Below are 17,790 nucleotides of genomic sequence, written 5' to 3'. Positions count from 1 at the left end.
ATCTTAACCACAAAAGAAAGCTTCATTCTTTGTTTTTTTATGATCTTCAGTTGGTCATTGTAAGTCTATGTCACTTTGTCAAATCGTTCAGATTTAGCATGTTTACCACAGAGAAGGTTAGGCAACAACACTTACAAACACACGGATACTTTCAAAACAGATCTGCTAAAGGAAAACTGCTACAATGATCAACCAAAAACCAACAATCAAAGAAAGATAATTAGCACCACTTTAAGTGTTATGAACCAAAAACCGCTGTTGTGAAACTTCTTTCTGTGACACAATAGCAATCAGACCCTGGAACACGCACACTGTTATTACTCTGCTGACTGTACATTTTGTGAGATTCTGGGGAAATGAGAATGATAACGATTTTAAGACCCAAACACTGAAAGCAGACGCCTGTGTTTTTTCATACCATCCAATTATGATTTGTTTTTGAGGCCAATTCAGTGATTTCATTCTAGATTTACTTCTTAATTGCCTGCTTTCTAAGGAATTTCTTATGTATTCAGTTTCGCAAACACAAAAGGGTACGTCTATCTCAGCTAGCATGGAGAACTTACAAAAAATATTTTTTTAAATCAGAAAATAACAAGTATGTAATATGAAATATGGACACATCAAGAGGAAAGTGTTTCATTAAGAGTCAGCTCATTTGGCCAAAGGACTGATGAGCTTATGCCGTGGCAAGACGGCCATTATCAATCATTCCATTCACAATTCACAAGAATCGCTACTCCTTTTACAGTATTGGTCAGAACTTGCACACAGTGGGTGTTCATCCAAACTGTACTCGAGGTTAAGTCCAGCAATTTGTAACTGCTGTTTCTGTCTTATGATGCACAGAAACTCTTCAAATAAACCATTCCTTTCCAAATGATCAGTTTGCAAAGGAAACAACTGCTCTTTCAAGATTTCTTTTAAATAAAAGGAAGGTTAGAAAGCAGCCTATAATTTGCTAAGAGAGCTAAAGTAATAACTTCAACTATTGTTGCCTTAAAAGCCTATAGTTCAGTTCATAAATACATTTATTCCAGACAGGCTGTGCTCAATTTTTAGAGGAAGTTTAACAAATAAATAATGCAAAATAAAAATACAGTTTTTAATATTTTGCCAGTTATTCAAAAACAGTCAGTACAGTTTGTGTAGCCACACTTCATTTATATAGAACAGCTGCTCTGAGCCTTAAAAGCACTCACTCTGTAAGACTGTCTTTCACTGAAGCTCCAATCAAAGGCTTTCAAATGGATTTGAGAACAGCCCAAAAGACCATTATTTGAATGCATATAATGTATATTTATTAAGCTATATATACACATTCTGCTTATTTTAGCTTTTTGTTTTACTACTTTAAAAAAAGCTTTTCTCCAAGTATATCTTAACTTCATCTTAATGGAGGATTGCCACAGCCAGCAAAGATTATGGTTATCTTGAATAATGCAAACTTGTATTACTGTTTAAAGAAAGTATTATACAGACACTGTCAGTAAGACTGGGGGTTTATTTTAGTCCCTATTCAACACAAAAAGGTCCAGTTAGCTCATCCTCAGTGGTAGCACTTCATACCATCACACTTTACGCTTTAAAGTGCTGCCCTGCGGATATTAGTGATCCAAACTGGAGCCCATCCGTCTGGTCCATCAAGACTCACTTTCTTGCCATCTGACCATAAAATCTTTTAAAAGAAAATCTGTCGCTGGGTATTTCTTGGCCAGGTCTTACTAGTGTACTTCAAGTTACGAATTTTATTTAGTGGCAGTTGTGTTTCACCCTTCTTTCATTGGCCACATCTCCAAACACTTGAAACTTTATACTTTCTCAACACTCCAGGGAGGGTATATTTCAAGAGTATGGTGGCAGTCAAATAGGTTCCCAGTGGACTTATTTAAAATTTGTCTTCTCCTTCCATTTTCTTGACACTGTTGTTAGTCTCAATAAGCATTTATTTGTGCAGTGGTCACCCCTCAATAGTCTGACTATTTCAAGAACCTGAAAGGCAAACCATTCCAGTGATCTGGGATTTCAAAGTTAACTTGTTTTTAAGATGTATCTGGGACATAAAATACTTGTAGATCTCGTGAAACTGAAAACTGTGTCAATATAAGTTAATTTTCTATAATCTGGATCAGAACCAACCAACCTCAAGTTCAACTAGTGCTGCAGCCACTGCTTCCACGGCAAGTGCCCCAGCTTTGAGCTGGTCAACAGCCTGCAAAAGAAACAAAACAGGTTTATAGTGAAAAACAGTAAATATATAACTAAACTCAGTTCATATGAACAATAATGTCAGTTATTTATATGAGCAAGACATTTTTTAATATCCCTGAAGCACCCAACTTAAACCAATTATCAAATACACTTTGAATATAACCTAAAGAGATACAAAAAAAACTCTCTACATTAACAGGTTTAGGTAAAAAGAGGCATAAAGGATGTAAACATTAGATTAAAAAGACTCACAACTTGTCTAAAAGTCACATTGCTTCAAAACTGGCAAAACTATGTTTTCACAATTCATATTTTACTACTTAAAGAAATTTAGGAATTTCATAATGGAAAAACACTGGCGACCACCAGCACTAACCCTCAGAGTCCCAGTAGACACACCTATGGGATCAATTTCAAAATTCTACATCATCTTGTTCTTAAGTTTTGGAATTCAGAAGTTTTTCAGAAAACTTAACCTCTGACCCCTCACCTTGAGGTCAAGGGTCAGAGAGATTCAAATTCATCTGAAATTTTTAGTAGATAAGTCCGCTCACCTGCCCGGTGAGATAATGACAATACTCCACAGGCCTGAGGGCTAAAAACTGCAGGCACATTATAACACATCACTCTTTCTAATCTAAGTGTGTGTGATAGTATCTCTGTCACATGACAGATCATTTTCGTTTGATGAAGAATGCGTTTGATTAGATAAATGCTGTTTTTCACTTTACCCCCGTAAAATCAATCAAAAGATACACGTCTGTCTGTGTATGAGAGGAAAAGAACACAGACAGAATGCTAAAATCTTTTAACAAGGAAAGAAATTATCATTGGCATACAAGCAAAAGACTCATTTTCAAAGGGAACTGTTTCTGCATCCTGTTGAAACAAGCTTCTTATGCATCTACCGCTTTATTGTATTGCTTTGTTTGTAACAGTGCTGGAAATAACCTGGGGCTCAATATTAAGGATGGAAGCACAATAAATAAAACTCAACATAAGTAAAAGAGGGTGCTTTAGAATGCAAAACAACAAAGGCTTTCCCACTGTAAAATGAAATTAACACAGGCAAATAAAAACTGGAATGATTCTGTATGAGTACTACAGTCAAAACACAGAAAAATATGCGGCGATAGGTGCTCTGAGAGACTCCCCATCTGACCAGAGAGAAACTGAGCAAACAAAAAATCCCAATAAATTAATTTTTAGGATGAAATGCTAAAAGTTTGGTAAACAATCTCAAACAGAAAACAACTAAGTCTATCTCTACATAAAGTAAATCAAGAGTAGAAAACCAGTAGTAAAAAAAATTGACTCTAAGGTGTCAACAAAATATGACTACCAACATATTTATTTACAGTTTAAAGTAAATGTACATGCAAATTAGGTCATTCTTTATAAAAAGCTACCTCAAATTATGGTCCATGTTGAGGTTATCTGTAATCAGCTAGTATTTTGCAGAATAGTGCCAAGTTATTTAGACAGAAGAAATACATTTACTAACATTATAATAAAAATGAACTGATTATGGGTAGCATAGCAAGTTTGCAGTTTGCTATAGCAGGCCTAAAGGTAAACTTACTCGCTGGCAGGCTCTTTTGCATACATGCTTGTACTCCTTGGCCTTAGATTCTGAATGGTATCCTGCACCTAAAAGTAAATCGTTAAAGAAAAAGAACAAAAGAGGCTTTAAAAATACCATAGACGACCCCCTAAAACCAGGAAATACTTTTGAGAAAAGAGAAAATGTGAGCAGGTGTTTTGTGAATATCATACAACAAAAATATACTTGCATTTATATTTGTGCTTGATTCTGCCTGCTAATTATGGTATATATAGTTACCTGCATGCACTAAAACAAAGCCACCAACGCCATTTGGCTTTTGACTCTTGCTTGATTCCTGTTTTTTGGCCCATGAGTTGGTCAGTGGAGAGGAGGGCTGCTTCTCTTCAGCAGAATTCATTAGACTTTCCATAACCCCCGCATAATTTGTCAAGCCTATCATTGCCTATCACACAGTGGTAAGGAAATCATTTTCATCGCATACCTGGAAGAGGAAAGGACATTGTCATTTCTGTCTAATACGACACTGTGGAAAAGAGCCTCTTGTATACCAGCAAAGTAGCTCTAAACTACACAGATTTCCCATTGACTTAAAACTATAATTTCACGTGCACTGTATTCTTTTTAATGTTACTGTTTGCACATTTACAAAAAACAATCAACTTCGGGGATCATCCTGAATTGTCAGGGGCCAGAGGTGGATAAAAAAAACACATTTCATGCACCTATTCTCACCCATGACATCACTCATCTCGTTAACGTAAGTTCACGTTATCAATAACTTTCAAAACAGTCGTTTCACTTAATGCAAAGCATGCCACTTTATGATTTGCGTTGTTTTATAATAAAGAGGCGTTATTCCGTTTGTGTTACGTGCACGGTTGATAAGAAGGACACTGCAGACAAATAAGTTACTTCGAGTCAAGCTAGCAGTCTTGTGTTTTGCTTGTTAGCTCGCTAACACACCAATAAAACAATCCCGACTTACAACGTGCCCTTCTTTCCTGTAAGCGACACGACTGTCTGCTAACCACGACGTTCACCTGGCATATGTCTTACAGGCAAAAACGTAGCATGAATCAAACTGAAACAAACTTTACTGTCAGACAGTTTCACTCTGTGCTATTCACGGCTAGCTAGTTAGCTAAAGGATACACAAGTGCTTCCTGGTTCAGATACACGTTGCTAAGGAAGTACGTTCAGCGCAAACATTGGTACACGTGGATGAGACTCACTTTTAGAGGAATAAAGAGTAAACGCCGGTACTGATGTTGTGAACTTTGTGACAGCTTTAAAATAAAGGTAAATAAAGTCATCGCTGAATGCTTTTTAAAAAAAAATTAATTTGACGTCAGTATTTTTTATCATTTGAAAAGCAAGAGCAATTTCAGTTCATTTAGTCTCTCATCCAATTCAGAAACTTCTGTTAAAACTAATTATTCTAATTCTCGCATGCGTTAACGTCCGCAACCTATGGTTAAGTGCCATTCACTCAACTGATTAGTTTTTGTGTATTATTATATTGTTTTTGTTGTTATTTGCCCATGTTATGTGCTTTTTCAGAATCTACCACTTTAGCAATACATAGATGAAGGAACTCTGTTATATCTTTGAGGTACTTACTTGAAAAATCATCGGATTTCCTTTAGTTGCAGAGCGTCTGGTTAAGGAAGAAGTTCATAACAATGTTGCTGTTGTTCCCCTATGAACTGATGTCCTTATAGTTTCTGCTGATGTATAATACAGGGAGTGCAGAATTATTAGGCAAGTTGTATTTTTGAGGAATAATTTTATTATTGAACAACAACAACAACCATGTTCTCAATGAACCCAAAAAACTCATTAATATCAAAGCTGAATGTTTTTGGAAGTAGTTTTTAGTTTTAGCTATTTTAGGGGGATATCTGTGTGTGCAGGTGACTATTACTGTGCATAATTATTAGGCAACTTAACAAAAAACAAATATATACCCATTTCAATTATTCATTTTTACCAGTGAAACCAATATAACATCTCCACATTCACAAATATACATTTCTGACATTCAAAAACAAAACAAAAACAAATCAGCGACCAATATAGCCACCTTTCTTTGCAAGGACACTCAAAAGCCTGCCATCCATGGATTCTGTCAGTGTTTTGATCTGTTCACCATCAACATTGCGTGCAGCAGCAACCACAGCCTCCCAGACACTGTTCAGAGAGGTGTACTGTTTTCCCTCCTTGTAAATTTCACATTTGATGATGGACCACAGGTTCTCAATGGGGTTCAGATCAGGTGAACAAGGAGGCCATGTCATTAGTTTTTCTTCTTTTATACCCTTTCTTGCCAGCCACGCTGTGGAGTACTTGGACGCGTGTGATGGAGCATTGTCCTGCATGAAAATCATGTTTTTCTTGAAGGATGCAGACTTCTTCCTGTACCACTGCTTGAAGAAGGTGTCTTCCAGAAACTGGCAGTAGGACTGGGAGTTGAGCTTGACTCAATCCTCAACCCGAAAAGGCCCCACAAGCTCATCTTTGATGATACCAGCCCAAACCAGTACTCCACCTCCACCTTGCTGGCGTCTGAGTCGGACTGGAGCTCTCTGCCCTTTACCAATCCAGCCACGGGCCCATCCATCTGGCCCATCAAGACTCACTCTCATTTCATCAGTCCATAAAACCTTAGAAAAATCAGTCTTGAGATATTTCTTGGCCCAGTCTTGACGTTTCAGCTTGTGTGTCTTGTTCAGGTGGTGGTCGTCTTTCAGCCTTTCTTACCTTGGCCATGTCTCTGAGTATTGCACACCTTGTGCTTTTGGGCACTCCAGTGATGTTGCAGCTCTGAAATATGGCCAAACTGGTGGCAAGTGGCATCTTGGCAGCTGCACGCTTGACTTTTCTCAGTTCATGGGCAGTTATTTTGCGCCTTGGTTTTTCCACACGCTTCTTGCGACCCTGTTGACTATTTTGAATGAAATGCCTGATTGTTCGATGATCACGCTTCAGGAGCTTTGCAATTTTGAGACTGCTGCATCCCTCTGCAAGATATCTCACTATTTTTGACTTTTCTGAGCCTGTCAAGTCCTTCTTTTGACCCATTTTGCCAAAGGAAAGGACGTTGCCTAATAATTATGCACACCTGATATAGGGTGTTGATGTCATTAGACCACACCCCTTCTCATTACAGAGATGCACATCACCTAATATGCTTAATTGGTAGTAGGCTTTCGAGCCTTTACAGCTTGGAGTAAGACAACATGCATGAAGAGGATGATGTGGACAAAATACTAATTTGCCCAATAATTCTGCACTCCCTGTAAAGCTTAGTGGCATGAATACTGATGCAGTATTTCCCTTCCATGATAATACTTGAATAAATTATATACAGTAGCTGACCTGCTTTAAGGGTCTGTGCACATATTGTAGCCCTGGACAAATCAGTGTTTTATTTCAGTCAAACTGATTAATTAAATAATAAATTACATCTAAGAAGAAATTGAGGTATTTACAACCTGTTATCACAGTTGTCAGCAATATTACTTCTACATACTTTTTAGTTTGTAAACTGAGAGAATAGGACAAACAGTTTTTTGTGGCTGAGTAATAACAGCTCGGCAGTCTTGTTAATGTGTTCGTGTCACTAGCTCAGCATTTACATGTCCTTGTGGTCATCGTAATAATAATACCTTTAGACCAAGTTGTAAAGACAGTTGCCTACAAACATTAAGGAAATGAGAGTCTTACATGTTCTTCTACAATAGATTTCTCCCTTTATGGGTTAAACTCTGTGTGAAAAAAACTGAGAACATGAACAGAACTAAGCACTTTGTCTTGGATTATAATGTGGTTACACAAAAACTGCAAAATGGAATTCTTTTAAAAATAAAAAGGCACACAATTATATAACTGTGACAGGCCTTGTCTAAATGTGGTTATGGAGCATTGCTGTATGGAATCCTCTCTTTCTTTTCTTTCACTTAGCATCAAATGTCCAAGAACAGAAGGCAGATTGTAAAGCTCCATGGGACAAATTCATAATTTGTGCCATTTTGTAAAACGAAAAATGACTTGACGTGACCCGATTTCACCTCTCTTGCTGTGTTTCCTGGCCTTCAAAAGTACCAGAATTGTTACTGGCATTGTTGAGGTTCTTCAGTCTTCTTATATAACTTGAGTGTTTTGCAAGACACCAGACTGTTGAAAACTTTTAATCAACAACCCTTTTCTGCTCAAGGTTTTTACTGCAACGTTTAGTCCCACAGCATCCAAAGCCAGTTACACATGTTTTTCTCAAGAGCATTACTGGGGAGTTTCCTGGGGAGGTTGAGGAAAGAATGGGATGTCCATCTTGGACATTTTCTGCTGAGCCTGTCAGGCAGCTGATAATTAAACCACTGAGAGAAGCATTCAGTTCTTGCCTCACTGTGAAGAATGACTCAGTGTTGCTGTAGACACAGACAATTACAGCATCCGTGACTACAATTAGCTCTTTAAATTTCCAGGCCAGGAACTCTCCAGTCATTTTCCTCTTCCCTCTTTCTTCTTGGTCGACACAAGAACTGCAATGTAAATAAAATATGCTCCATGCACATGTTGAACGTTTGCAAAGATTGTTGCTGAGACAAAACTAATACTGTCTGAAGAAACTAAAAATCATTAAAAAAAATTCACCATAAATGTAGCAAAACTATTTTTATTTAAATCAAATTAGTTACACTTATTCTGTGCTTTGCCATAAGACCCATTCATTACTAACACAGACTTTTATATTTACGGCGCAGCAGAAGTTCTAGAGTTGGACCAAAATGAAGCACATTCTCTAATCATAATGTGAACTGTAATGTTATTTGCTTTGGATCACGTTAACAGAGATGAAAGAGTGCTGCTGACCAATTAATGGAAAGAGGGCTGGGGCCAGGGTGCACAGTGCCAAAGAGGGGCCATTCAGGCTTTAGAGGGTTGCTTTAGTATTGCATACCATCAAATCTCTGTGGAAACTTCTGCTAGCTGTTGTTAATGGTGTGCAGAGGGAAAATGCCAGTAAATCTCATTTTAATAGACATGATATATGCCATGACCACACAGACTGGAGATAAGATTCATCTGATGCCTTCTCCACTTCGTTATCTTGACCCAGGTCACAAAGAACAGACTTTGTTAGTCTTTGAATCACGTTGTACTAGGTTTATCCAGAAGAGCAAAAATGGAACAGAAAGATAGTGAATTTGAGGTGTATAAAAACAGCCCCGATGCAACAGTTCGATGAGACTTACATGTTTTGTATTCATTAAAGAAAAACACAAAGAAGCAAAAGTTTGAAATGCTTTGGCGCTATTGTACTGAAAATAAAAAATAAAATGGGGAGAAATAACTCAACTCTCTGTGAACAGCATTCTCCTGGAAAGAAAAGCTTTGATACAAAGAAGTTTGGAAGCATCTTGTGTCCTTTTTTTAAAAACATCTGAGCATCTCTCCACGCTAAATCTAATCAGCATGAGTTCAGCCAGCGATCAAGATGAAATCCCTGCTGCTCTGAGTAGGCAGAAAGCAGGTGGGTTCTGGTATGAAGAGACATGCTGGATATGGGTTTTATTAAATAAAGTAAAATAAACAGTCATAGTCATTGCAACATATTTTTCTAAAGTTACAACCCGCAAGAATTCTGCATGAAAAGAACACTTGCAGTGTGATGCTTATTTAATCCAACCTCGAAACCACGCAAGGGATGAGGGCTGTGCACATTACCACTCAGCAAACTGCTCACATAATCATTCTAGTTACATTTTTAATCAGGACTAACTCAGGAGCAAAAGCAAGTGGAAAAAAAAGTTAATTAGGTGATTCAAATTTATAATTCTGAGATACTTTGAGATATATTATATGTATAAAAGCTAGTGTATTGCTGCAAACGGGATAGTTTTATAAATGGGGCTTAATAAGCGATCTGCATGTTCTACATTAGGGAGAGGCAATGAGTAATAATGAAAATCTTGGCAACATTTTACAATTTTTCTATTCCTTTAATCAGCTCTCTGGAAAGTTACAAGAAAAGAATCTACAGCTACTTGAATTACTGACGTGAAATGTATGCCAGCTAGTGAAGTTGAGGTTTACATCCATGTTTGCCCAAATCTGTGTAATACACTGTATGACATGGAAGAAATTAAATAGGCAGCCTTTAAAAATTACTGTCACCTACTTAGTTTCTGAACAAATCTGATATTTAATCAGTCTCTTCCTCTGTTCCTGAGCACACTGTCCTGGTATTGAACACTGGCTAGAAAAGTGGGGCTTTTATCTTGTTCTGGGTTTTGTTTTGTTTTTTGTTGGTCTTTTTTTTTTTTCTTTGTATGTTTCTTTTGCATAATGATGTAATGCAAACTTTTGACATTTGGATGTGAAATGTCATTACTTTTTCATTTATTCTTTTAGACATTTATGTGGAATGTTGTCATAATTTAGTCCACAAAAACTTGATTTTATTGCCAAAAATTTGCTTTGTGAGGTCACAGCAACCTTTGGCAACCAAAATCTAATCGTATGCCACGGAGCTGAAGTTAAAGTTCGTGGAAAATTTGAAGAAACTCCCTCTGAGCAAGTGTTTTGGTGAAACCTCTAAATATTTAATGAATTACATTGAGTCAAATAATAGTCTGCATCAACTACAGTTTGATTTTCAGCCTCATTATTCCACAGAGACTGCACATGCTTTTTTACTAAACAACTTAACTCATCAGTATACAAAGGTGATGTAGGTGCTGTCTATCTGGACATTAAAAAGGCAACTGATACATTAAATCAGCACATTCTTATCCTCAGACTTTCTAAGGTTACATAACTTGACAAAACCTTAGAACTGCTTAAATCTTATCTTTCTTATTGGGAAATATGTGTTATTAATGAAAAATTAATCTTTTCTAATCTCTAAGGCAGGTGTTCCACAAGGACCTGTTCTCGGCACACTTCTATTTTATATTAATCAGGCATAACATTAGAACTACTTGACTAATATTGTGTTGGTCCCCCTTTTAATGCCAAAACAGTCCCAAATGGTTGTGGGACTGACACCACTAGATCCCCAAAGTTGTGCTATAGTATCTGGAATCAAAATGTCCTTTAAGTTGTGAAGTGGGGCCTCAATGGATCAAACTTGTTTGTCCAGTGCATTCCAGAGATGCTTGGTTAAATTGAGATCTGGGGGATTTGGGGGCCAAGTCAACATCTCAAATTTATTGTGCTCTTCAAACCATTTCTGAACTACTGGACTGTTTTTACTTTGTGGCAGGGTGCATAATACTTCTAAAAGAGGCTACCGTCATCAGGAAATATCATTTCCATGAAAGGGTTCATGTGGTCTGCGACATTGCTTAGGTAGGTGATGTGTGCCAAAGTAACAGGACCCAATGTTTCCCAGCAGAACATTACCCAAAGCATCACATTGCTCCGCTACCTTGTCTTCTTCCTGTGGAGCATCCTAGTGTCAGATGTTCCCCAGTGAAGTGACGCACACACACCTGGCCCTCCATGTAGTGTAAAATAAAATGGGATTCATCAGATCATACCTCGGTAGTCCAGTTCTGATGGACAGGGTCACCCTGGGCACCCTGACTGGTCAATGTCTGTGCAGCACCATATGCCACAAAGAGCAATAGCTGTTCTGGGTCAGTTTTTATAGATACTGACCACTGCGGACAGGGAATACCCCCGCAAGAGCTGCTCTCATCCAGTCATCTAGCCATCACAATTTGGTCCTTGCCAAGCTCACTCCAGTGTCACGGCTGCCTGGGCAGACGTGTGGAGTGTAGAGAAATTGTACCCGAGTGCGGACACTGTGAACGAGCTTTTATTTGCAGTGGGGACAGAAAACAAACAAAAGCGGAACATGACAAAAACTACACTAAACAAAGACCTAAACGAGGAGGCAGCTACAAAAGTAACATAAAGGAATCAAAAACCTGAGAGAAGACGTAGAACACGGCACATGAATGGCTTGGATGAAGAACATGGAGAAAGGACATGGATGATATGCAAACAATCTGACAACAAACAGAGGAAGACAAAGGGCCTAAATACACAGGGGAATAATGAGGGAATGGGAAACAGGATGGAAACACACCTGGGAGAAATCAAACATGACTAGACAAAGGGGAAGCAAAACTAAAAACATTAACAAAGGACACAGGACTAGCAAAGTAAAGCAGGAAACATAACAAAGGCACAGAGACACGGACTTTACTCTGACACAAGGAGACAGGGGGAACATGGATCACAGGTAAAGCACAGAAATCAAGAGACTAGAAATTCTACATAATAATGAAAGCAAATCCTATTAATAATTCAAAACACAAAACACTGGGTCACCGACCCACGACCGTGAGATCCAGTCTTTATGATTGCCTATTTTTCCATAATGTTATGCCTCTCGGTGTATATGAATGATTTTCCACTGTCGTGCTTTAGTAGGTTTTCAAATATATGCTGATGATAAAGTGATATATCAGGAAAAAAATGCCTTGTCTGTCTTCTTGCAACTGTTTTATCATTTGCATTGCTTGGTAGCATAGCTTGAAAAGTGTTGTCTTACACTGAACATCAAGGAAACTGTGCCTACTAGCACATTGAGACAACTGTTGTGATTTGGCAATTTATAAATAAAATTGAATTGAATTGAACTAAAGGTGAATTTATAGATTATCGGGCAATTTAAAAAAACAGGATTCAAGTAAAAAATCTTGATCTCATTTTAGAATTCAAAATTGGAAAAACATATTGAAAAGGTGACCAAAGTAGCAAAAACAAACATACATTTAAAACTTTTAGAGACAGTTTATCGTTTCATTACTCTTAAGTCTCAGCTGATGAAATATAATCCAATAAATAAAATTTTGGATAAAAAATCTATAAGGGTGCACCATTGCAATGTGCTTAAGAAAGTAAAAATGTGAAGTTTTGACAGTTTATCACATTTACTAGTCTAAAGTTAATATATAAATATTTATATAATATTTGTCACTGATTCTGTTCATAATTTGTATGAACAGAATTTCTAGCCAAGTGGTGGAAGGCTCAGAATCTTGTCTCTGCTTTTTGTAGATAATGTCGTTCTGCTGGCTTCATCGGGTAGTGGACTCCAGTTTGCAATGTTGCAGTTCCCAGCTGAGTGTAAAGTGGTGCGAATGAGAATCAGCACCTCCAAATCTGAGGCCATGGTCCTCGCAAAAGGAAAAGTCCGGAAAAGGATGGAGTACCCAATACAGGTTAGGGACAAATTGATCCCCAAAGTGGAGGAGTTTAAGTATCTCGGGGTCTTATTTACGAGTGACGGGAGAAGGGAGCGGGAGATCGCGAGACAGATTGGTACTGCAGCTGCAGTGATGTGGATGCTGTACTGGTCTATCATGCTGAACAGAGTGCTGAGTGTAAAAATGAAGCTCTCAATTTACTGGTCAATCTACGTCATTCCCCTTCCCAATGGTTACGAGCTCTGGGTAGTGACTGAAAAGAACAAGATCACAGATACTAGCGCCGGTAATGATCTTTCTCTGAAGGGTGCCTGGTCTCTTCCTTAGAGATAGGGTAACGAATTTGGCCATCCAGGAGGGCCTCAAAGTAAGGAGCCAGTTGAGATTGTTCGGGCATCTGACAGGGATCCCTCCTAGGCGCCTCCTGAGTGGGGTGTTCTGGGCACGTGCCTGGGATGAGACCCCAGGGCAGACCCAGGACATGATGGAGAGACTAAATCTCTCTGCTGAACTGGGAACGCCTTGGTGTTCCCCCAGACAAGCTAGAGGAAGTAGCTGGGGAGAGGGAGGTCTGAGCTTCTCTGCTAGGCTGTTGCCCCCGCGAACCAGCCCTTGATAAGCAGGAGAAAATGGATAGATGGTTCCATAAGTGTTCTTTAAGAGGACCATATGGCTCCTCTTAAAGTTCTGGGTTCAGCAACATGCAGAACAGATCTTAGACACCTGATTAAGACTAAACAATCAAGGTCCTACATAAATATATACCTACAGTACATAGAGGTTTTTTGTTTCAGATGAGCAGAGACTATCATAACACATAATAGTTAATATGGTCAGACAAATGCTTGATTGATCAGGTAGGATGGAGAAGGAAAAAAAAGCCAATACATGCATTATTTATGTAGTCTAGGGACACATTAAGACATTATCTAAGGCTTTCAGAGCTGTGTCCTGTAACCCTGTTAAAGTCCCTTGCAAGATATGGAAATTTATGGAAAAACACCAGATAAGGGAAGGCATCTAGAAAAAGCTTCAGTGGGCCAGCTGCACAGAGACTAGGCTTAAACCTTGTTTTCCGCCGGAGATCCCACTGAAGTTGAAATATTTTGTCTACACTGACTGATTGATCTGTGACAGTGAAAACACTAATTATTGTATTAAGTAATTATGTGTTTTATTATTAGGCATTGACTGAGAACAGATATGATGACACGATCCCTTCAGATAAAACAAATTAAAAAGTCACAAAAAACCTTCAAAGGGTATGTGGACATTGACATAAGAACACATTTAAACAATAATTACATAATTGCATACTTATAATTACTATAGCCTTTAGGCTCACTTTAAGTCAGGTATAATTTTGTGCATTTCTCTGTAGATAATTGCATTATTTTACTGTTGTCATAAGTGGGATATGACATATATAGCCAAAAACAGATCAGACGATGCAATGTTCTTGCCAGTGACTTGTAGGTACAGCCTCCGGCTTAATCTTCTTGTGCTGTAACCATGACAATAACAATAGCCTACGCAAACTTACAAATATAGATCCTCCTCTTTTGGGAGTATACAGATTGCCCTAAAGAATCAACTCTTCACTGTGGCCAGCAAGCCAAGACTTATCTTGTTGCTCTTTGCAGAATCATGTCCTCGCTGTAGCCAAGACAGTCAACATTTATCTTTCTGCTGCTCACCAGACATGCAAACATGTTGTCTGAATTACTGCTCCCTATTACGCAAACTATAACACATTAGTTAAGTAATACATACAGTATGTAACTAATTTAAATCGATTCCAGTTTTTTAAAAAAAAGTCCAGACAATGGTATTTTTGTTGATTTCTAATTCATCACCCTATTAGAAAAAGAGAAGACATTACCATCATCGCAATCAAACTCAGAAAGCCATGCAAACAACATTAAATAACACTTTCATCTACTTTGGCTGATTAAATATCTACTTAGGCCAGAGCTCTGTTTTGAAAAATATGCTGTCACAAATTTTCAAAGGAAACAAACAACGTTAGTTATTCCAACATGACAGACACAACAATTCTAAGAGTGAAATGAAGACCAGTGAACAATAAAATAAGATCCAAACAGATAACATAAGAAGAAAATGCAGATATAGGTACTTGAATGTGAATACTAGACCTATGTTATAGTTGGTTATATTTTAGTATAATAGATATATTATATTGGGTATCGTGTAAACAGACGCTATGTTTTAAAGAGTGTATAAGAGCTTTTGAACCTGAATATTTACTCTAAAGTCCAAAATCAGTCCCGCTGGCTAAAATGTAGCAAGGTTGACACCCAGTGGTTTGATCCGAACATTACAGCTGTAAACCCGCAATCTCCGCCTTATTCAAATACAATATTTGTTCAAATACAGGTCAGAGGCAAACACTTAAGTTTGCTATTCCCAGTGTGGATGGTGTTCAATAGTTGGGTAAATCCGTAATAGGCAGTGAGATTGGAAACTAATTAAAAAATTATGAGGAAATTACGAGTTTCTGTGCCAGATGTGAGAGCTGATTACTTTGTCTTAATTTCCTAAAAGGTGCACCAGCTCAGTGTGATAAAGATCATTAATTTGACTGCATTAAGAGGCGGCTGGCGAGCACGTTTAAAATAGACTATGAGCAAATTGTAAACCGTGATGGCGTCCATTTATGCTGCCCCTTTCTTTTATATTTTCCCCTCAGTTGAAATGACTGAACTGCATTTAATCTGGATGCATTTCATCAAAAATGATGTTCAAAATGTTTGTTTGTTTTAAATATGGATAGGGATTATAGTTCAGATTGGATGAAAGAAATTTTCCACTATCGCATAATGTCAGTGGTTTTAGGAGCAGATGGGTCTGGACCAGACCATGGCTAATACAACAGATGACAGACGGTGGTCTCTGGAACCAGTCTCTCACATATGACAGCCTCACTTACTGGTTTGATCTGGTCTTTCCAGTCCTCTTCCATCTCTGTCCATTTGTATAAATGTCATTTTTATCAGCCACAACTACAGCCAAATTATCACAAAAATCACCCAATGCTGTTAAGAATTACAAATAGATTGCACAATTGCATTGAGGCAACATTACTTCCTCACACACTGCAAATAGTTGCTCCATCATGGATAATGACATGTCATAAGAATACTAGCAAAGGGAAGTTTAGTTAACATGATTAGAAAAGTCAAAAAGTCAAAAAGGCTGCTACTCATCAGCAACAACCCTTTACATTACTCTCAAAGTAATAACTACAGTGTTCCTTGGTTTTTAACAAGCTGTTTACATATAAAAGACAGGAGGTTATATCAGCCTACAGCCCATATTCATTGATTATTATGTTTTAATTATACTGGCTACTCCGTTTGTTTCCGGAGTGTGTTCAGAAATTAATTTCGAACTACCGTAATTATTATTAATAATAATAATAAAAACAAATGCATATTTCAGGTACAAAGTTGCAGGACTGTTTGCTTGCAGTAACTGAAAGTAAACTGCACTCTTTGCAGTGTGGCTGTAACTAGACTACCGCCTCACACGCCAGGAGGGTGAACCGCCGGAAACAACCTACCCTGCCTTCTCCGTGCGTGAACCTTACGTGATTGACGGATCAGCCGGACCAATCGCACGCCTACTTCCCCTTTCCCGCGCTCCAATCACTTGCCCAGGACGCGTACACAGAAAATTTTACGGCGCAGTCACGGTAGGTTGAGCCGACTGAGGTCCATAGAAATTTGACAGCTTCACAGGTGAGACAACCGTCCAGAGGCTGTTTCACTTTAGCTTCCAGGTTTTTTTTTTCTCTCGGAACTCTATTCACTGTGAGCCTGGGGTTGCCACAGTCAAAAAACAACCATTCGAAGTCTAATCATTCCGGCAGCATGAGCAAAAAGAAAAAGGACTGGAAGACTGAAAAAGGTAAGGCTTGTTTTGGAAAGGGGGGGAGGTGGAATGAGGCTATCATCATCTCCATGGCAGACGGCGTGAATCTTTACCACGCCAGAAGACTGACAGACACTCTTTCCGTCTTGTCCGTGTGCTGCAGTAGTAGCCTACTTGTTTCCTAGACTGCTTGATAATCCCACAGGGCGGACTGTACAGATGTTGTAATGATGTTCCGCCTCCTGTTTGTGCCGCCGTAATGTATGTTTGACATTCGCAACAACGCTGCTGACACAGTGCTTGCTTATTAGCTTACATTTAAGGTGCTCACAGATCTTTCTCGAGTCTTCACGTACCTGTCAGAGTACCCCACCACCCCCAACTAACAGTTCCCGTCTCCCACCTGTATGATGCAGCAGCAGCAGCAGTTCGCTGAGTTGCAAACAGCATTCTCTGCAACTGAATGCCCTTGTAGGTATACAGCTCTCTTAGGAATTAGCGTGCATTAATATAAACCGTGCACTTATTCTTAAAGCCGACCACAGTTTGAAGCATACAACGATAGCAGGTTATTGTGAAACTTTTCTCTTTGACATACAGGACAGACCTGTTGTCTGACAAAGAGGCAGAGGCAGTAAGGGAGACTTCAGCACTTTGTGAAGTTTACTTGTGAGTTGTAGCTTTGTAACTCACAGCAGAGCTTTTTCGGGGTAAACTTCTTTCTTTTGGCTTAGCAGCTGTGGTCAGTGTGGCAGTCACTGGTTGCATTGCGTTTCTGCCACCTTAAAAACGAGCAAACAGCAACTAGACTGCAGCCACAATTATGCATGTCGATTGCACATGTATTTTCCCTGCTATGACATGCTTATAGAGAGAAGCAGTGCTACATAATGT

The 17,790-nt window shown here is 38.5% G+C and overlaps 2 protein-coding genes across 5 annotated transcripts in view; one reads left to right on the top strand and one right to left on the bottom strand.

The window, feature by feature from the left end:
• The window catches only part of tasp1 (taspase, threonine aspartase, 1), a 31,327-nt gene extending 26,370 nt beyond the window's left edge, over positions 1–4,957 (bottom strand). For 2 of the 4 annotated variants that reach the window (XR_005696200.1, XM_040034344.1), the window contains exons 1-4: positions 4,764–4,950; positions 4,055–4,259; positions 3,794–3,861; positions 2,144–2,212 (exon numbers count right to left, since the gene is read on the bottom strand). Coding sequence is in view for 3 of the 4 variants with exons in the window: in XM_040034344.1 (XP_039890278.1) it covers positions 2,144–2,212; positions 3,794–3,861; positions 4,055–4,217 (300 nt within the window). In the remaining variant the exon portion in view is untranslated. Of the gene's footprint in view, positions 1–2,143; positions 2,213–3,793; positions 3,862–4,054; positions 4,260–4,763 lie in introns of all 4 variants that reach the window. The other 2 variants (XM_040034343.1, XM_040034342.1) reach the window with 2 other exon arrangements.
• An 11,754-nt stretch (positions 4,958–16,711) lies between these two features.
• The window catches only part of macrod2 (mono-ADP ribosylhydrolase 2), a 402,096-nt gene continuing 401,017 nt past the window's right edge, over positions 16,712–17,790 (top strand). The window contains exon 1 of the mRNA XM_040034340.1: positions 16,712–16,932. Coding sequence (XP_039890274.1) covers positions 16,896–16,932 — 37 coding nt within the window. The 5' untranslated portion in view covers positions 16,712–16,895. The remainder of the gene's footprint in view (positions 16,933–17,790) is intronic.

The sequence above is a fragment of the Simochromis diagramma genome, unplaced genomic scaffold (assembly GCF_900408965.1).
Source record: "Simochromis diagramma unplaced genomic scaffold, fSimDia1.1 OVJJ01000481.1, whole genome shotgun sequence".
Taxonomy (NCBI): Eukaryota; Metazoa; Chordata; class Actinopteri; order Cichliformes; family Cichlidae; genus Simochromis; species Simochromis diagramma.
This window is presented reverse-complemented; position numbering and strand designations above follow the sequence as displayed.